General features: G+C 37.1%; 2 protein-coding genes across 3 annotated transcripts in view; one reads left to right on the forward strand and one right to left on the reverse strand.

Annotated features, from left to right (window-relative positions):
- Positions 1-764: 764 nt before the first annotated feature.
- LOC137071709 (uncharacterized) lies at positions 765-11850 on the reverse strand. Of its 2 annotated transcripts, none has more exons than XM_067439900.1 (6): positions 11611-11850; positions 11313-11414; positions 8330-8396; positions 6605-6768; positions 4432-4624; positions 765-1372 (listed from the first exon to the last, which is right to left on the reverse strand). In XM_067439900.1, exons 1-6 carry the CDS (start codon positions 11676-11678, stop codon positions 1172-1174), a joined length of 795 nt encoding a protein of 264 aa, XP_067296001.1. In that variant the 5' UTR covers positions 11679-11850; the 3' UTR covers positions 765-1171. The 2 variants fall into 2 exon arrangements, with proteins under 2 accessions (XP_067296001.1, XP_067295999.1); XM_067439898.1 differs by having other exon boundaries at positions 766-1375.
- Positions 11851-12665: 815 nt separating this feature from the next.
- The window catches only part of kif1ca (kinesin family member 1C, a), a 53743-nt gene continuing 44157 nt past the window's right edge, over positions 12666-22251 (forward strand). The window contains exons 1-2 of the mRNA XM_067437661.1: positions 12666-12919; positions 13019-13202. The gene's annotated coding sequence lies outside the window, so the exon portion shown is untranslated. The remainder of the gene's footprint in view (positions 12920-13018; positions 13203-22251) is intronic.

Raw genomic sequence — 22251 nt, forward strand, 5'->3', positions numbered from 1 at the left:
AATTCCAGAAAACTTGATGATAATAATAATTAAAAAAGTGGACACACACACACACACACACACACACACACACACACACACACACACACACACACACACACACACACACACCGAAACTTTTGAATGGCAGTAAACCTTTATTATCACTTTTGATCAATTTAACAGAGTAAAATGTTGATTTTAGTATTGACAAAAATATTTCTATTTTAAATGATTGCTTTAAAAACGTTTTATTAATCAAAGAACCCTGAAAAACTATCACAGGTTATATATATATATATATATATATATATATATATATATATATATATATATATATATATATATATGAAGCAGCACAACTGTCCAACACTGACAATAACTCATCATATAGATTGATTTCTGAAGGATCATTTGACAATGAAGACTGGAGTAATGATGCTGACAATTCAGCTTTGATCACAGAAATACATCATATTTTAAAGTATATTTAACCGTAATGTGTGTGTGTGTTTCATAGGCCGTAAAAAAATAAAAGTGTGTTTGAAAGAAGTCTCTTTTTCTCAAAAAAACGGACATATTTTTTAGCATTTAAAAAAATAAAATAAATCAGTTGTACCACATGATTACCATATTTATGTACCATAGTATTTACATTCTACTGCAAGTGTTTGATAAACTATTGGTACATGTACATGGTATTACGGGTTAGTAATATATACGTAAAATAGGTAGGCTATACTGTAACAGCAAATAGTACAAGTACATAAAGGAAATGTATTCAAATTTTATTTGTATTATTGTCTTTTTACAGGTTGGATTAATCAAACACATTCAAAATCATGCAGACAATCACAAATGTCAATATAGTAAACATGCATCTCCATAAATATACATTTAAATTAGCAAATAACTAAGCAGAACTGAACTTTGGTCTGGCCCCGAGAGCAAAGTCAATGTGCAACTATTTTCTTCTTTAAGATTCGTAAGACAAATCAATCACACACTCAAAAAGTTTTACCACTTTTCTGACAGAGCATTATGAACTTTTTATAAACACAGCATTGCAACTATAAAAAGCATTTACTACTGCACACATTACCTTCCTTTACGACTTAACAACAGTAGATATTAAGAGAAAAAGGTTAATCATAGAACTACACCTAAACGGTTCAAACAGCATAACGCTTATTTAAAAGAACTGAATGTTTTGAATAAGTGACATCTCTTCATCAACGTCCCTGGAAAACGCATCAGATCCCGCAGGATTCACTGAGGCATAAGCATCATCAGCCATAAGGAGCGATCTATGGGCTGTTCCTGCGACAAACGCCATCATGGGGTTTCCTCCTGGAGCAAGGTCAAGAAACTGCTCATATCCTCGAAATAAGAACTGCTGGGGGAAAAACACAAAAGAAAATGTCTGATTTAAATTGATCATTTCTCAATATATTTCATTACAAAACAAGAATGAAAGCACATGATCCATGTTCCAGCCTACTGTGATAAGTTGCCACCTGTGCAATAAGTCAATTTGTGAAATTTCCTCACTATTAAATATTCCATGGTCAACTGTTAGTGGGATTATAACAAAATGGAATTGGGAACAACAGCAACTCAGCCATGAAGTGGTAGGCCACGTAAAATCACAAAGCGGGGTCAGCGCATGCTGAGGTACACAGTGTGCAGAAGTTGTCAACTTTCTGCAGAGTCAAGAGCTACAGACCTCCAAACTCCATGTGGCCTTCAGATGAGCCCAAGTACAATGGAAAGCTTCATGGAATGGGTTTCCATGGCTTAACAGCTCATCCAAGCCTTACATCACCAAGTGCAATGCAATGCGTGGGATGTAGTGGAGTAAAGCAGCTGCCACTGGACTCCAGAGCAGTGAGACGTGTTCTCTGGAGTGACCAATCACACTTCTCTGTCTGGCAATCCGATGGACGATTCTGGGTTTGGCGGTTGCCAGGAGAACGGGACTTGCCTGACTGCATTGTGCCAAGTGTAAAGTTTGGTGGAGGGTGGATTATGGCGTGATATTTTATGGACAATTTTTTTGGACAAATTTTGGACAATTTCATGCTTCCAAATTTTTGGGAACAGTTTGGGATGACACCTTACTGTTCCAACATGACTAGCACCAGTGCACAAAGCGTCGGCCCATAAAGACATGGATGGGCGAGTTTGGTGTGGAGGAACTTGACTGGCTGACCTCAACCCGATAGAACACCTTTGGGATGAATGAGAGCTTCAGGCCTTCTCGTCCAACATCAGTGCCTGACCTCACAAATGCGCTTCTAGAAGAATGGTCAAAAACACACTCCTAAACCTTGTGGAGCACCTTTTACGAAAAAAGATGTTCTGGCTGCAAAGGGTGGGCCAACTCCATATTAAACCCAAATAATTAATAATGGGATGCCATTAAAGTATTCATGTGCATGTAAAGGCAGGCGTCCTAAACCTTTCGGCAATATAGTGTATCTTCCCAGGGAACCAAAACAGAATATTATAAGCAAGTTATGAGTATCTGGATATTTTCATTGATAGTCAATTACAGTTTTTTTTTTAAATCGCTATTAAAAATCGCTATTTTTTTATTTAATCGCCCATTTCTCAATACTCAGGTCAGAGAATCAGGGAATACTGTTTCCGGGTCCAACCCTACATTCGTTTCAGTGGACAATACTATCTTAACAGCCATTTATGAGCACTGTTTATTAGGGGTGTGCATTGGCACTGCCTTCACGATTCGATTCGATTACGATTCACCAGGTAACGATTCGATTCAATTCGATTCTACGATGCATTGTGATGCATCAAAATTCTACTGCACACAAAGCAAATTTTTCATCAGTCATGATGCAATACAAGCAGATATTAAGCAACAGATTGTATTGGCTGCTATGTGTCTCCTGTATCTTTGACATAAAAGTTATTAAATAAAATAAAATGTAATTAAATAAAATTAAATAAAATGCAATTAACCCTTAAATGCATGACTGTTTCACCAAACATTCTTACATATTCAGGTCGTTAGCGACCCGGATCTATATTTAACATGGATAGACCTCTACCTGTCGTGATAATATATAAAACTCCTGATTTTAGAGTAACAGCTACAGAAGAATAAAATAAAACCTATTTCGTTACCTTTTGGAGCTTTGGAAGGATTCAGTTTGAGCAGATGTTTAATACCATCATCATATGACCTCGTCAGAGTTCGTTTACCAGCATCTGCGTCATATTCGCGATCTCGAGCATATTCTCCAAACTCATTTTCAACGTCTTCAAAATCAATATTTTGATCACTGACAGCTTCTTGACCACATCCATCATCAAGAGACAGTGACACTAACATATGATTGTGTTTAGTACTTGCTCTCTGAAGTAAATCACTAACCCATTTCAAGTTTTGCAGATTATAATTATTGTTTCGTTTTCTGTCAGAGGTAACTATGAGTGAAACGTCACTTCATCATTGGGTATCAGACATTGCCACCTTGTGGAATAAAGGGGAATTGCACATAATCGATTATGGCACTTTGCCGCATCGATGCTGAATCGTTCATGCCCCGCATCGCGATGCATCGCCGAATCGATTATTGTTGACACCCCTACTGTTTATTCATATCACACTTTTAAGCTAAGCTTTTAAAATGTTAGAGTGTACAAGCTCATGGCTTTCTGGACACAAAAATGTTAAAGATTTATAAAAGACGAATCAGTCTCTGGCCAATTGAGATTTCGCTATGGAGATAAAAGTTAGGATTATGATTTTTCAGTAGCATTACAGCACACGGTGAGTGTATATTAGCACCGTTTGTTGTTTACTTTTTATATAAGGGTGTGTTCACACTTGTGGTTCGGCTTGCTTGGTCCGGACCCCCGAACATTTAGTCCTGGTATGCTTAGCGTTCACATTGGCATTTTAACACCGAACCTTAAGATACCAAACCTAAAGGCATTTTAGATTAGTCGACTTTTATTACATATATTTCATGACAGAACTTACTGAGCATCCAAAACAATGGTTGGTGCGGCTAAATGCACTCGTTATATGTGCATAGCCTGCATATGATGGTATTTTGATCAGCTGAGAACTCGTGAAGAGCTTATAAAATGTGTAAAGGAGTAACAGCAGCAGGAATCCCTCCGTCACACACACAAATGAAGATCTGCTGCGACGAGACAAGGTTCTAATGCCTGTACCGAACTGTGATGGGCAACATCGCGACTATAACAAGAAAAAAAACGTATGCTTAAGTATTCTGCCCTTTTTTTTGTCCTTTTTTCGTCTCAGCCAGAGCAATCACACCAGGATCTGTTTCAATCCAACCAAACATGCCAAGGGTGAACACACCCTAATAGAGCACTTGAACCCAGAAACGGTCAGATGGTCAGACATAATAATTCTGACATTTCTGTGTGAAAGTGTAAGCAAATAAATGCTACCTGATGATGAGTCAGTGAGGAAGAAGCTTCATAAGGCTTTGTCATGGTCACATCAGGATTGTCCATTAGCAGAGTACTGAAGCTTACACCAGCTGTAAGACCAAGAAGCTGCTCATTCCCAGCCTCAGTTGGACTTCCGCTGTCCTCTGGGCTGGACATAGCTGTTGCACCCCACCATTTGTCCCCCTTCAACCTGGAACAAAATAGACTCATCTATCACATATTTTCTAATCCTTAAAGTCCAACTGAAGTGCCTTGAAACACGCAGAATTTTGTCATTGTTTTGGTACACACCAGCTTATTCATAACCATAAAGGGTTAGTTCACCCAAAAATGAAAATTATTTTATTAATTATTCACCCTTATGTCGTTGGACACCCGTAACACCTTTGTTCATCTTCGGAACACAAATGAAGATATTTTTGTTAAAAGCTGATGGCTGAGAAAGGCTTCAGAAAGGCCTCCATTGGCATTCAGTACATTTCCACTCACAAGACCCATAAAAGGCACTAAAGACATCGATACAAAGTCCATCTCACTACAGTGGCTGTACAATAATTTTACCAAGCAACAAGAATAGTTTTTGTGTGCAAAAAAATCAAAATAATGACTTTATCCGCCAAGTTATTGTCTTCTGTGTAGGTCTCTGACGTGAACTCAACCGATAGCGGCGCTCCTCCTCTTCCGTGTCATGTATTCGAATGGCGGAGCTGCATCATATTCTTGCGCATGCGTTGAGTTCACGTCAATAACTTGGTGGATAAAGTTGTTTCTCGTTATTTAGATTTTTGTGCGCACAATAGCTATTTTCGTCGCATTGTAAATTATTGTACAGCCACTGTAGTGAGATGGACTTTGTATCGACGTCTTTAGTGCCTTTATGGGTCTTGGGAGTGGGAATATACTGAATGCCAATGGAGGCCTTTCTGAAGCCTTTCTCAGCCATCAGCTTTCAGCAAAAATATCTTCATTTGTGTTCTGAAGATGAATGAAAATGTTACGGGTGTCCAACAACATGAGGGTGATTTATTCATGAATAATTTTCATTTTTGGGTGAACTAACCTTTTAAGGCTAACATATTCATACTAAGGGCCCTATTTTAACGATCTGAAACGCAAGTGTCAAAGCGCGAAGTGCAAGTAACTTTGTGGGCGGGTCTCGGCGCTGTTGCTATTTTCCCAGCGGGATAAATGGCTCTTGCGCCCGGCGCAAATCTAAAATGGGTTGGTCTGAAGTAGCTTCATTATTCATAGGTGTGGTTTGGGCGTAACGTGAATAAACCAATCAGAGCGTCATCCAACGTTCCCTTTAAAAGCAGGTGCACAAGTTCCATTATGGATCGCTATTATTATGGCGTATTTACCAGGCGCACGCCAGGAGCGGTTCACAGCCGAGGAGGCTGATGTTCTTGTAAGAGCAGTGAAAGACAGAGAAGTTGTGTTGTATGGGGACGGGAGAAACCCACCCAAAATAGCGTCGGTTAAACAGTTTTTTCAGTTTTTCAGTCGATTTGTTTTGCCTGGTTCTTGACGGACAAACCAATTTGTCAGATGTCCTTATATACATATATGTCTTGCCATTGGGCAAACAGGTCTGAACCTTAATTACTACAATTAGCCTGAATAATTTGTAAACTAGATTTATGCCTATTTTTTCACATCTTCGTGGCACAACACAATGATTTCCGTCATCTCATGTGTTAATATTTTTTTAGTGTAACAATTTACAAGTAACAATTTGTAACAAAAATAACTGTTGCATTTGTGTAGATTACATGAGCAAAGTGTATGCGCGTTGTGCAGGCTATACATTATGGTCATTTTAAAATAGCATAATGAACAGCGTGCCACTGACTTTAGACTAGGTTTTTTCTGGTCAGTGACGCAATTGTTTAATGGAACAGCAAAATAGCACCAGGGATTGTTTGCGCCGGAACACGCCTCCTTTTTTGCGCTGAACTGCCCAGGGAGCGCAAGTTCATTCACTAGTTTAGCGACGTGCTTCTGTGGAGGGAAAAGCACGCTTTGCGCGGGTGCAAAATAGGAATGACACATGCGTCGGTGTACAAAGTCAATTGCGCTGGGTGCAAGATAGGGCCCTAAAAGCTAGAAAAAATGTATGTTGATTTCAGGGTGCCTTCAATGCCTCTTCCTCCAACAATCCTTCACTTACGCATTTATATGACGCTGTCTCGTCCTGAGTTCTCCTATATGTTTCAAAACGTTGGCCGCCTGTTTCTGCAGTCCTTGACCTCTCTTCCTTCTACCAATCAGCTGTGAAGGATGCGGTAGCTTCTCATGAGTCAGGCCTATGCTCACTCTGTTTTGTCTGCTCACCTGAAAGAATGAGTTTACAGCAGCTGATGCGATGTTACCATAGTAAAGTGATGGTAATTCCATTCCAAAGTTCATCAACCCTTGAGAAAATTAAGTGTGCTTGATTGTATATTGTATTAAAGGTGGGGTAAATGCTTTCTGGTAACCATTGTTGTTATTTCAAATCACCAAAACAAACATGCCCCTACCACTCAAACCTTTATTTAAACCTCTCTACTTAACCGTCTGACTTGCACACCCGTCATGTTTGTAGTTTTTTAACACTTTTTATCCGCGTTTGTAGTTCTAATTGAATCCTCGTCCAACTCGCAATGGGTTGTGGGCAATATCAGCCGTTAGAGTGCACATCGATCCGCAATTCTAATTCGGACCAGAAATAGTAGACCATCCGGGTATCTTTGGAATACCTTTTTCAGCATACTACGATTTGGGACATACTAATTCTATTTTCAAATACAGTATATGCGAATTGGGACGCAGGGACAGAGAAAGTTGTGGCCAAATTAAGACTCAACAGCACCCCATAGTGGACGAAAATGTCCACAACATCACATAAGGGTTAAACGCAGGGTGCGAACTACGGGGGAGCTAGGGGGAGCTCGGCTCCCTTAAATAAGACATGGGCTCCCCTGAAAATGTGATTTGTGAAATTTTGGGGGGTCTCAAAAAATATTGACACTGTGCTATTTTGAGGTGCAATTTCAGTTTTGTGTGCCATCGTGGATTATTATATGTAAAATTGCTCAAAAAATATAATTAATTTATGGATGATGGCGATTTAAATCTAATTCACGTCAATAAAAATAACTATATGCTATTCTAGTCCTGACCATCAAGGTGAGGTGGCGCTGTGGTGCAAATTCCACTCGTTTAATACATTTAGCAGCAAAGGAAGCGTACCCCAGGCCTTTGTGGTCGATTAGTGTTAAGTTAAGGCATGTTTTTTTCCAATTATGTGTTGTAGCCTATTTGAATGAAGGAATTATGGTATTCTTTTGTAGCCTGACGAGAAACTTTAACCGTTGTTCATGTGAACTCAAAGACAGCCGGATGCTTGGTTTATAGGCTATTTGAGGGTGGCTTTTTGACTTATCAATTCGTGTTTTTTTTCTTTTTCTTCTTCATTAAAATCAAAGATGTTCATCGATGATTGTATATTAAGAGTCTCCGGAATGGCATTAAGCGATAGATTGGTATGCTTGTCTGTGTGTGACGACTGTGTGCACGAACCAAAAGAGAACGCAAGCAAACCCCGCCTACTTTGATTTGATTGGCCATCTCAATAATTTTTACATTGACGAGCACCGTTAGATCTGAGGCAAACCAGACTAAAATGTAACTTTTAAACCTTTTTGGCATCCTAACATACAGATAACTGTGTACTGAAGTGAAGCAGAGCAGTGCAAGAATATCAAAAATATAGATCAATGACTATGGTGGTTACCCCCCCCCCCCCATACACAATTGGGCTCCCCCAAAGACCATGGTATAGTTCGAACACTGGTTAAACGGATCTATTCTGCTTGAAGTGATAAAGATGCACCGACTTCTAGTCACTCACCATCCCAGCAGATGAAGAGAAATACAGGCCTGGATCAAGAAAGGGTTCACATCTGAACGACTCCTCACTGCCAACAATCACACAAACACAGTCAATCTTTCAAAGCACCCAGAAGTGCTTTTGGAATCTTTTCAACTGAAATAAGGCAATTGCAGTAATAGTTCACCCATAAATGAAAACTGGCCCATGATTTACTCCCCCTCAAGTCATCCTAGGTGTATATGACATTCTTCTTTCAGACGAATACAAGCAGTGTTTTATTACAAAATGTCTTTCCAAGCTTTATAATTGCAGTGAATGGCTGTTTCTGTTTTAAAGTCCATAAAAATGCATCCGTCCATCATGCTCCACGTGGCTCCAGGGGTTAATAAAGGCCTTCTGAAGCGATGTGTTTGTGTAAGAAAAATATCCATATTTAAAACTGACGTTCCAGCATATATACCTACGCGTTTCCCGTAGAAATTGGACTATTTAAAGGGTTAGTTCACCTAAAAATGAAATTTATGTCATTAATGTCTCACCCTAATGTTCCACACCCGTAAGACCTCCGTTCATCTTCGGTTGACAGTTTAAGATATTTTATATTTAGTCAGAGAGCATATGGAGGTGTATGCACACTATACTGTCCATGTCCAGAAAGGGAATAAAAACATCATCACAGTAGTCCATATGAGACATCAGTGGGTTAATTACAATCTCTTGAGGCATCAAAAATACATTTTGTGTGTAAAATACATCGCCAATGTCACGTGATTTCAGCAGTTTGGATCACGTGTCAAAATGCTGAAATCACGTGACACTGGCGATCCGAATCATTGATCGATTCACTGATTCATGACCGTTTGAATCTTTATTTGCGGTTTGAAAACAAATGCGGAAGAGAAGACTGATGCTGAATAAAATCGTAGTTTTTGATATTTTTGGACCAAAATGTATTTTCGATATATCTATACTGTCCATGTCCAGAAAGGGAATAAAAACATCATCAAAGTATCTCTTGAAGCATAGAAAATACATTTTTTTCCAAAAACAACAAAAACTATGACTTTATTCAGCATTGTCCTCTCTTCCGCGTTTGTGTTCAATCCTCAAATAAAGATTCAAATGGTTGTGAATCAGTAAATTGATTCATGATTCGGATCACGTGCCAAACAGCTGAAATCACGTGACACTGGTGATACGAATCATGAATCAATACGCTGTCGCTGATTCATAACCGTTTGAAACATGGAAGAGAAGACAATGCTGAATAAAGTCGTAGTTTTTGTTACCAAAATGTATTTCTGATGTTACCAAAATGTATTTTCGATGCTTCAAGAGATTCTAATTAACCCACTGATGTCTCATATGGACTACTTTGATGATGTTTTTATTCCCTTTCTGGACATGGACAGTATAGTGTGCATACACTTGGATACGCTCTCGGACTAAAATATAAAATATCTTAAACTGTGTCTGAAGATGAACGGAGGTCTTACGGGTGTGGAACGACATTAGGGGGAGTCATTTAATGACATCAATTTCATTTTTGGGTGAACTAACCCTTTAAACACTGTTGCCGCTGCGGCAACCATGTCTGCGGGTTAAAGTGACCCGATATTTGTGATATTTAGCCCTGGGAATGCAAATTATAGCAGGGTAACCCCGCCAAAAAATTTACCATTAAACCCCCCCGAAATGTGATTAGGCTTGTTTTAGGCTAGCTTTGAATAGGAATTGTGCGGGTTTTATAGACCTTTTTTTCACTGACGTCACAATTTCATCACAGCATTAGCTGGAGGCAAAACAAAGAGAAAACTAGAAGTGGCCAATACAAAACAGCACAAAGTCGGAGATCAAAATGTCATCTTCTTGTGTTTTTGGGCGCCAGAATTGACGAGTACAGGCTGCATTTAGAAATTTGACAGCATACCTGCTGCTAATGCCAGACAAAAAACACGGCAACAGCTGTGGTTAAACACAACAACACGAGCGGACTGGAGTGAGCGTGCCAGGCCCTGGCTAGGCAGAACTTCGGATCGTACGACACAAAACTCATCTGTTAAATCTTTGTATTTTAAATCTTGTACGTGTCCATTTAGCACATAGTTATAGGCATCTAACGATCGAAATTATGCACATTCATGTTTTCACCATGAAGTAAAAATATTTTACTTGAAAATGTATGAAATTTAGATATTTAATGTGAATTTTACAAAAAAGTTTTGTTATTTTAAATAAATCTATATATAAATATCATTACTCATTATGGCAAATACATTTTAACAATGCCATATATCCCCTTAAAACTGCACAACTGTAGAATACAAATATTAGGCTATTAAAAAAGTGATGTGTTTATAAAAAAAAAAAATGCATTTTTTTTTATATTTTTTTACAAAATCACACCAGTACCCAGAACATCTGCTTGCATAAAGTTAACTTTTTAATATAACAGTCACAGTCCCAGACAGAGAGTGACCATACACATTCAGATAACTTCTGTCATTGTTTAAAAACAAGCTCACCTTAAAAAATAAAATAAAAATAAAAACTTGCTGGCTTGCGAACAGGGGAATTGTTCTGCCTCCAGCTAAGCTCCTCCCACAAAAAAACATCATAATGTTTACTAACTGAAAAAGGGTCTATTGTGAAGACCTGGCAACCCTGATCATATTTCATACTCTGAAACGTCCGTCCATCATGACATGACGCACAGTTACCGGATGTTAGAGATTACAGTTTGTAAAGTTTTAAATATTGATATTTTTCTTACACAAGCAGTTTGCTTCAGAAGGCCTTTATTGCCCTTTAAGGATGGACTTTTATAAACTTAAAACAGAAACAGCAATTCACTGCAATTATAAAGCTTGGATGAGCCAGGACATTTTTTAATATAACTCTGATTGTATTCATCATTATACATTTAGAATGATTTGGGAGAGTAAATCATGGGCTAATTTAATTTTTTGGGTGAGCTATCACTTTAAATGAAGAGTTTTACCATGAGAATGGCACATCTGGCCTCCAGAAAGGCTCGTCATATTGAGGTTGCTCAGGTAACAACACACTCTCCTCACACAGACGATTCACTTTCTTTGATCGCCTGTAGATGGCACAACAACATTACTATGTCCATTCATTATTTACAGTAGGCCACAGAGAAACATGGTTATAGAAAACACACTAAAACAAACGGTTTAGAAACATTTTTTACTCAGATATTGATTGTAAATTTCACAAACAGTTTAAAGAAATGTCATGGTGATTTATTTTTGGACATAATTGACAGAAACTCTTACTTTGCGAATGGCGGAAATAGGTCGAAATCCTCTTCAGTTTGTGGTGACTCATATTTCGTGGTCCACATCTCTTTAGGTCATGTAAGTTAGGCAGAAAAACACTTAACGTTAGTTTAACTTATACTAAACGTTTATTTTATTCGTTATAGGCGATATTCTAAGGCTGAAATAGGTTAGACCCAAATGGGTTTAAAATAGCTGATAGTAACAGGATGCCTTCAAAAAAAATTTTATGAAATGTTCGCGGGCACTGACGTTTATGCGCGTGACATACAACGCATAAATTAAATATATGTTAAATTAAGAAGTAATGAAATTAACCTTGGCCAAAGGTTCATATTTTTTTATTTATTTAAATTAAATTTGAAAGATAAACATGAAAGATGAAAGATGAAGCAGACGAATATGACTTTAAATTAGTAAAAGAAAATGTTTTTATTTATTTATTTAAATTAAATTGGAGAGATGTAGCAGACGAACAATATTTTCTATTAGACAAATAAAATGTATTTATTTGTTTATTTGTTTATTTATTTATTTCAATACAATTTCAAAGATTTAGCAGACGAACAGGACTTTTAATTACCTAAACAAATGTATTTATTTATTTCAAATAAATTAGAAAGATGAAACAAACGAACAGGATTTTTTAATTAGCAAAATAAACAATATATATATTTATTTAAATTAAATTAGAAAAATGTAATTAAATTAAAAAGATGTAGCAGACGAACATGACTTAATTAGCCAAAGAAAAAAAAAGGTGTGTTTATTTATTTATTTGATGTAGCAGACGAACAGGACTTTTAATTGGCTAAAGAAAACGGTTTTATTTATTTATTTATTTATTTAATTTAAATAAATTAGAGAGATGAAGCAAACTAACTGGACTTTTAATTAGCCAAATACATTTTTATTTATTTATTTAAATTAAATTAGAAAGATGTAGAAAACGAATAGGACTTTTAATTAGCCAAAGAGAAAGGTTTGTATTTATTCATTTATTTATTATCCAGACAAGCAGGACTTTTAACTGCTCTCTGAGTCTGCTCACGTCATGCTATGATCTTTGGGAAGAGTGACGGCAGGGCTCTAAACTTTCACATACCGGCGATTGTTTAATTCATCCGTCTTCATTCAGTAAGATATGGCAGTGTTCTTAAGAGTATAAAATAGTTTTATTATCATTCACTATATTGTTAGATTTGTTAGACGAGAACGCGTCTCCCGGTTTTAAAGCTTTTTTTGTTTGAAGTGGAGAGATTTGGGAGAGCCACACGTTAAATGGACGCATGCGGATCACGTTCATGTATGTGAGTGTAATAAACAACTTTTCAGTGCAGGGAGGAATAACGAGGAATTGACTTTCTGCGTTTGTTGTGTTGGGTTTTGTGCGCACGAATTCCAGTGAACGGAAAAACTTCCACCCAACTTTTCCTGCTGTCGGTCGTCGTGTGATCCAGCAGGTGGAGAAACACGAGCCGTCGTTTTATCACTGGAAGAGAATTTAAAGTAAATCCGTTTTCTTCCCAAACTCCCTCTGGATTTAATTTCACGACTTGGTGGCTCGGTTGAGCAACTACCCAGAACTGGTAAGTGGCGCAAATGTCGTTATTTCAGCGAACAACACACATTTGCTTACCAGATCCCACTGCTTCTGTTTTTCATTATTATTTCTAACAGTGTTTTTCTCCATTCTTACATATTTTAGTTCGTTGATCGGAATTTAAGTGAATCCAGTAGAATATCTTATTTTAAGAAAAAAATATGGTATCTGTCAGAACAAGACTTTTTTTGACAAATCATCTGTGGTTTGCAAATTTAGGTAGCCTACTTTTGTTACATTATGGCCACTTATGAACTAGTTTCTGTTTCCAAATGTTCCAAAGGAATGACTCATTTCAGAAAAAAAGGATCTTGCTGGATGATCCGAAATTCCTACAGGATTGAATAATGTAAAGGAAATCACATTGAGAGTGAACAACATCCTGACACATTTTCTTTTTGATGTCATTTGACGTCATTCTATCATATTGGGGGTCATAATAGTGGACTTATGAATCTAGGTTATTGTTTGACATTTATATTAGAAATAGATAAAGATAATCGCCACTGAGATCCATTAGATTGTGAACAGACTGTAAAATGATGTGTGGCTTCTTGAATTCACGAATAAACCCGTTGAGTGACTTCAGGTGTCTGGAGTACATGGATTATGAATTATGAATTGTTTCATTCATGCTGTTGGCTCCAGGCTCTGCTTGATTGATTTGACAGCACATTGTGTTTTGGGTAGTGCTTGCCAAAACTATGTTTAAAAAACTGTGTATATATATATATATATATATACACAGGTATATTATGTAAACACAAACTTTTATTTTGGATTAATTACAATTAATCGATTGCCCAGCACTATAATTTAATATCTTGAAGTACCATGTGGTATATGAATATTCAGTACCATGGTATAAATCAAAATAATATATTTAGTCTCAAACCATCTCTGCACCACGTTAGCACCACAGGACCTTTTGAATGGAAGGATTGGTCAAACTGTGTCCTTGATATCGCTGAGGTTATGAGAGGGAAACATTATTTTCTTATCTTAGTTCCGGTTCAGGTGTGTTTATGCACTTTATTTGACCTTGTTTTTATTTATTTATGCTGTATAACATGTTGTGTCTGTTCGCTCTGCTCTATTTGTACTCTCAGCCCCGTCTCTGGCACTTTAATTGAAAACTGGGTTTGCATGCCTGCAGCTGCTTGTCTTAAGGGACTTTATTACAGGACACACACACACATGCACACACTTAATGACAGACCAGCATTCCTCAGAAAGGTATGCTCTCTCTGTTTTTCTCATTTTCGCTGTCCATCTCTCTCTGTCTCATTCTTTCTCTCAGATGGCTCTTTAAACATAGAATATGGCTGGAAGTTAATTATACTTTAACGTGGCATAATTTAGTTTTACATGCATAGCTTAAAGTTTGGGATTATAAACTTGAAGGTAAGGTACAAGTTTGAGAAGATGGGTGGCATACGTTGTATTCCCAGATCTTTATAGTGCCATGCTTCACTGTGAAACACGCAGTGTAGTCGCTTTATGGCCAAAAATCATAATGACGATTATGTTGTTCAGCATTGTTATTGAGATTACCACGAGTAGGAGTGGGCAATATGATGAAATTAATAAATATATGTATTATTTTTGGCTGGAAATAAGGTTACTATGATTTAAAAATGTTTTGTTACCAGTGAAATTTCACAATTTGGGATCGTAGGATGTATAGAGATCATAGTTGATTCAGGATCCGTATGGGCCAGCTGCTCCTCGGTTCAGAACGCATGGGATTTGTGAATTAATTGTAAAGTTTAAACTCGATTTCTGTTTTTAATGTGAATTTATGTGAATATTTGGTCTATTACACAACAATCGAATTGGTCTATTTATTGTCCTAACTAGACGTTATGCGATAAGAATCCAGCGAAACGCTATTTGTCTGTCCACACCAGACACGACACAACTACGAAATGTGACAAAATCAATCAAAAACCACAGCCTATCAGAACAGTGCATTGTGGGGCTGAATAATAAAAAAAATATCTAATTGTGATTTAATCTGGGTAAAAGTGTGATTTTGCTAATTAAAATGAGAATTTTTTATTTAAAGAAATAATAAAATGAAGTGTGTGTGTATATATATATATATATATATATATATATATATAAAAGTAATAAATAGTAATAATTATAAATCTTATTATTGTTATTAATATATAATAATGAAATAAATAATGAAATATTGCTATAAATAAGTTGTTTAGGAATTAATATAACATAATAATAATATTTTACAGAATCTTATTTTAGTTATGCAGGCAGCCTGACTAAAAGTCACTAGAAATGTCTAAGGGTTTATTATAAAATATTATTATTATTATTATTATACAGATCTGTGATTTCAATTTATTTCAATTTCTCACAAGTCCACATTTCATTCAGTAACAAGATAGTTTTGATTCATAAGACGTTAATGTTGATGATCAAGTTTTTTTAAATGCATCTGCTTACATACGATTGCTTGTTTTACTCATAGACTGTAAAAAAATATGGACGTAGTGTCCGTGACGTCACCCATAGGATTCCGATAAGCCGTTCTGAAGCTTAAAGTAGGGGCGAGCTGGGTGTTGCCATCTTGTGAGCAAGTCATCGCGTGTCACTCCCGCATAACAGAAAATGGGCAAAAAGGCGGGATGTGGGCGGAGCTGAGGTGATGGCTTTCCACCTGTAACCACGCCCTTAATTATGCAGAACTTTAAGGCTTTATATAACGTAAACGAATGAGTTATAAAAAATTCACCCCCCTCACAGTTGTCATGAAGGTCAAAATTAGCCTTATAAGCCAAAACCACAATTTGTACCAGGCTGTAAACATGTTTTTTTTTCTGCTTTAAAGTTGAGAATTTTAACATGGGGCTCAATGAGATTCTGCTCCCTTCTGGAGCCTGCCTCTAGTGCCCAGTCGAGGAATTGCAGTTTACATTACTTCCGTATTGGCTTCAAGAGAGATCGCGGGAGGTTGCCGCTTGGTTTTACTGCGTCTTCATCACGTGTGTTTTGATCAGGAGATTCAGTACTCATTCATGAGATGCGCAATAGCGCCCCCTAGCGTCTAACATTGAAAACACGGAAACACAGAAAATTCCCTGTTAGCGGGAAAATAGTTTACAGGTTCACTTAAAGGGTTAGTTCACCCAAAAATGAAATTGATGTCATTAATGACTTTATTCAGCATTGTCTTCTCTTCCGCATTTGTTTTCAAACCTCAAATAAAGATTCAAAAGGTCATGAATCAGTGAATCGATCAATGATTCGGATTGCCAATGTCACGTGATTTCAGCAGTTTTGGCAACTGAAAACAAACGCGGAAGAGAAGACTGATGATGAATAAAGTCGTAGTTTTTTGATGTTTTTATTCCCTTTTTGGACATGGACAGTAAAGTGTGCACAGACTGCATACGCTCTCGGACTAAATATAAAATATCTTAAACTGTGTCTGATGATGAACGGAGGTCTTACGGGTGAGGAACGACATTAGGGGGAGTCATTAATAACATCAATTTCATTTTTGGGTGAACTAACACTTTAATGCCGTTATCTTTGTCTCTGCAATGTCTGTTGTTGGCACGTTTTTCTCACCCGAGAATAATAGCATCATCCAATAATATTATCGTTTCTCAACATTAAAATATGAAACAATATAAACATGACAACCATTTACCGACTCGTGTGTGTGTGTGTGTGTGTGTGTGTGTGTGTGTATGTGTATATATGTACATTCTGTATGATGGTTGGCATGCTCTGCTTTATTAGTGTTTTTTCTGCTTGAGCTTATAATGCTTTTGGTTTTTAGGCCTATATTATTTTATTTACACACATTGTTGAATGTTCTGAACTGAAAGAAGACCTTAAGATATAATGTAAGCGTGTTGTGTACATTGCCTAATCATAAGCTTGTTCAGAAATGGTGACGACACGTTGATGAATAAAAACAAATACTTATTTTCTTAAAATATGTAATTTAAATAAACAAATATTTTAATATTTTCGTGATATCTTTATGAGCCTAAATTTACTAATACAATTTTTTGGGGAAATATGGAAAAGAGCAGGGTGGACATTCTGCTTAATATCTTATTGTGTGCCACAGAGAAAGATGAGCCTGAGGAGATGACAGCAGTGTCACATTTGTATGAACTATCCCTTTAAATGGAAACTAACAAAATTCAGAATCGACAGAGGAAGATTTGGTCTTAGATCAGCGTTTTTCTGTTATCAGCATCAGCTCTGAGCGGGATGGTTGTGTTGCGATTTGGTTCTCTGCTCCAGATTCCAACCCTTATTACTAAAATGTGACCAATGTTAAAAAAGTTCCAGGCGTTACAGAAACACCGTGCTAGAGGGGAACGAGAAAGTGAGTGAAAGGGCATAAACGAGCACCCTTGTTGCCTTTTATTTTGGCATCAGTACTTTTAAAAAGTCCTTGTGTAAGGGATAGATTTTTACCACAAAATTATCAATTGAGTTTCTTCACCAGTCAGAGCTATTTTTGCTGCGGTCATCAGAAAATACTTCACTGATAAGATTAGAGTCGGTCACCTATATCATGGGGCAATCACATGACCAGCCAAATAGCACCACGGTAGTTTCCAGCGCCAGCAGTTTCAGGCCAGCAGCCACAGGACACACATGAGCTATTTTAACATGGATTTTGATATTGTAACAACAATAATTTTTAAAAAGTCACTTTGTGCAATGAGTAATATTTTAAAACTTTGAATTCTTAAACGTTTAACATGTTTAATACGCAAACACAGTATTTCATTGTTAGTTCAACAATAACTACACAACTTTGCGGCTTTATTTTAATTTTAAAAATGTATTAATAATGCTGTAACTATGTTGTAAAGTGTTTCCTGTTGACTGTGATATATTCCTGTCACTACAAATAATATTTGTATACTTGACAAATAATACATTAATTGCTCATATGGGGCTGGGCGATATAGCTAAAAACTGTATCACAATATAACGTTTCATATCATTCTAGGCTGTTTAAGATCTATGGACGACACATGCGCATTTAAAGTAAAATATTATGATAATAATATAATAAATATATAATATATAATAAATGACCCTAGGGGTAATTAACAGATGGTTACCGAGTAGATCGTTCTCTGGGATTCGTTTTCATGAAAATCGAATGTAAAGAGTTTTATCTTTAAAAACAGATTAGCTTATACACTTGTCTATGGGGCACAGGGTAAGTAAGGGATAATGTACACCCAGCCGGTTGTTATCGCAGAATAAACCCCGACAGAGTGATCAGGACCAGGTCTTGCATCACTCTGTCGGGGTTTATTCTATGATCACAACCGGCTGGGTGTACATTATCCCGCTTATTACACGGCTACTAGTCTCAAATAAATAATTATTAGACACAAAATATTGTCTTGAGATTAAATATTTTATTAGCTCTTACGCAAAGCTTCCGCGAAGAAAAACAGCTCCAACCTGCTTTAAGCCTTTATCTATTGCTGAAGATTTGCCATATGCCCTTGCTAAATGTTGAAAATGAATGCTGAAAGGGTTAGTTCACCCAAAAATGAAACCAAGCCTATGATTTACTCACCCTCAAGTTATTATAGGTGTAGATGACATTCTTCTTTCAGACAAATACAATCGGAGTTATATTTAAAAAGTCCAGGCTAACATTAATCCAAGCAGTAGTTGTAGTTGTGTTTGAAGTCCATAAAAAATGCAGCTGTCCGTTAAATAACGTGCTCCACACGACTCCGATGGGTTAATAGAGCCTTCTGATTCGAATCGATGCATTTGTGTAAGAATAATATCTATATTAAAAACGTTATAAAGGAAACCTGCCTTGATGTCTTCCATTGTAACCCACGGCTGTTTAAGCCGCAATATGGTGCCAGCGTTAAGCATAGAAGTAGTACCGGTCAAGATAACTCGCAGTACCCGTATGAGCGGGTGTTATCTGGAAATAACGTACCGCTGGAATGCGCAATTGACCAATCAGAATCAAGTATTTCACAGAGCCGTGTAATAAGTGATTTTAAATCGCTAGTTAATACCACTAACAAGGCTCAAAATAGCCTCACACTAAAGGCCCTTTCACACTGGACACGATTTTGACGTGTGAATAATTTGCACGCTGGGTTTTATTTTTTGATCAGCTGTTTGTATAATGAGCGCTTTCATACCGAACGCGAATGTGCCGCACCGAAAAAACATTTATTTTTTTCATTTTCAATGTCATTTTTTGTTTACTCTAGCAGCAACAAAAAAGGCTTCAACCAATCACATACAAGGAAACAAAGGTGACGAAATGTCCAGTTGATGTCATGAGCTATTCACTTAACATTAACCTTTGCCAGGTGTGGCATTTCTCATGAGATTACAGCTGTAAACTGTACAGCTGCAGCTGTGCTTGTCCACTGTATGCTACAGACAGCTATAACTTAACCTTTTATAAATCTATGATTTTTTTTTCTAAACATTGCGTCCGCGATTATGGAAAGTGAAAGTGTTTCCATCAGTACGTCTGTGGCACTGAAATGTTCACATTGTGACTCGACTGGAAACATCTGCACCTGAAGTGTTCTGTTTGTCCCGTTGATGCGCTTCTGTCTCTGGAGGAGCTCCTCAAATTGTCCCACAGTGCAGAACCGGCCATGATAAAGTTTTAGCTCCTGTACAAGATTAGCATCCTCCCCTTCAGACTCTGTTCTTTTAAGAAGAAATCTTCGAAATCTTCACTTATGCGTTTCGCTTTTTCGATACGCGTCCGGTGTGAAAGGGCCTTAACACGGTAGCATAATGAGGGTCCCTACATGCAAACAGAAGCATTGAGAACTTTGTCAGTGAACAAACAGTTTAATAAGAAGACACTTTATAAAGACAGTGCATTACACGTTTATGGTCAGGAGCCATCTTGGAAAACAGTCGAGCGACGAACGCTGTGCTAAGTGAGCTGGTCGATAGGAATTAAGGATTTGAAATCTAATTAAATGGACATTTTTATTTTTATTTATTTATTTTCTCTGCTGCATTCAGTGCTTTCTTCCAGAAACAACGGACCATATGAGATTCCAAGTCACAGTTCATCACTTAGCACAGCGTTCGCCGCTCGACTAGTTGAGACTGTTTTCCAAGCAATTGATGCAATTAACAGGCGACACCCTCAGACGTCCCGGGTCCTAGGTTAAAATAGCAATTTTCTCACAATTTACAAATAGTTGGAAACATTTTGGGTATTGTAAGAACTCAACTAAACAAAATATATAATGCTGGCCTATTGGTTTTTGGATACTGCAAAAATACTACATAGTGAACCTTAAATACAAAGCCTTGAACGTGCATTTCTCATGCATATGAAAACCAATAAGGTATCTTAAATATAGCTAAAATAATAATTTTAAAATGGATTATAAGATAAAATAAAAAAACCATCAAACTGTATACAGCAAATAATCTTATACTTAAATGTTCAGTGTGATGTATTTAGGAGGATCTATTGACAGAAATGCAATATAATGTAGATAACTATGTTTACCGTGGTTTATAAAGACTACATAATGTACCGTTATGTTTTTATGACCTAAGAATAAGTCGTTTCTATCTCCATACACCGCGGGTCCCCTTACAGTGAAGTCGCCATTTTGCGCCGTCATGTTTCTACGGTAGCCCTAAACGGACAAACTGCTCTACAGAGCGCTAGTCACGCTCTGCTGTCTCCAAAGATGACATTTCTGTCCTGTGTCACCCACTATAGCTTCTCTATGTGCTCGAAAGGGAGGGGTGAGTGGTGGGTGATGCAATTCACAACCTCGCCACTAGATGCCACTTAAATTAACAAACTGCTCCTTTAAATTGAATGCAATTTATATTCATAAACAAAAAGTGCAAATCATACAGTGACTTCATCAGGAAAAGGCCCATTTCGAAACCCATCCGAAAATGAACTGAACTGACCGCAGGAAAATAAAGTATGACAGCAAATACTATAATGCAATGAGAAAGACGTGCACAGATTACACATCATGATCTATATAAATACCTACTACACCTCTTGATAAGTTTAACCCCTCCTGTTCGAAACGCCCCACTCCAAGTGAAACTCAAACTTGGGTCCACCAGCATGAGATTACTCGCACAGTGACTACTAGCTGGCCTCCGTTACATAAGCATAGCAATTCATTTCTGTTTTAAGATATTTATTGGGGGGCATTAAAGGAAAACTCCACTATTTTTAGAAATAGGGCTTATTTAACTTCTTTCTTACATTTAGATATGTGGGCAAATGCAATTTTGTCTGGGCAAGTGCATGCATTGTTTTAGTTTGGAAGGGTCGCGCTAGCTTAGCTTAGCATAATGAATGGAATCCTATGTTGCCAGCTAGCATATCCTGAGTAAAAGTGATTAAAAAACAAACAAAAAAAAACACAATTCCACATCATGCTGTATATTAATATTACAGAAAACCCACTGTACCTACTACACCTCTTGATAAGCTCAAAACGGGACTCGGGTACGCCAGCATGAGATTACTCGCACAGCAACTACTAGCTGGCCTTCATTACACAAGCATAGCAATTAATTTCTGTTTTAAGATATTTAATGGGGGACATTAAGTAAAAATATCAGGGTGATGCAATGGTCCTATTATAATGAAGTAAAATAAAGACTCATAATAAAAATAAAACTTCTTCAATGCATGCTTGGTAATATTTGAAACACTTTAGTCTCCAAAATCGAATTAACGTGGTGCAACTAACAACAGTTTTGAAAAGGTGACTGAAGTATTGATAAATGTGTCCTAGTGATTGTTTATTTTTATTTTTTTTAACAGTATTGGGTCCAGCACTGGATATTGAGATCTACACACTTGTATGCAGACTAATAGAAGTATGGCACAATCTGCAGTGTGTAATCTCATTGGAGTGTATGAGTCAGGAGAGTGAAACCTTAGATGTGCTGCTTGGCTGACAGACACCCAGTCACCTGCTGCAGTTGCATAAGCCAGCAATATGTGTGTAATGTAGACTATGAGT

The sequence above is a fragment of the Pseudorasbora parva genome, chromosome 3 (assembly GCF_024679245.1).
Source record: "Pseudorasbora parva isolate DD20220531a chromosome 3, ASM2467924v1, whole genome shotgun sequence".
Classification (NCBI taxonomy): domain Eukaryota; kingdom Metazoa; phylum Chordata; class Actinopteri; order Cypriniformes; family Gobionidae; genus Pseudorasbora; species Pseudorasbora parva.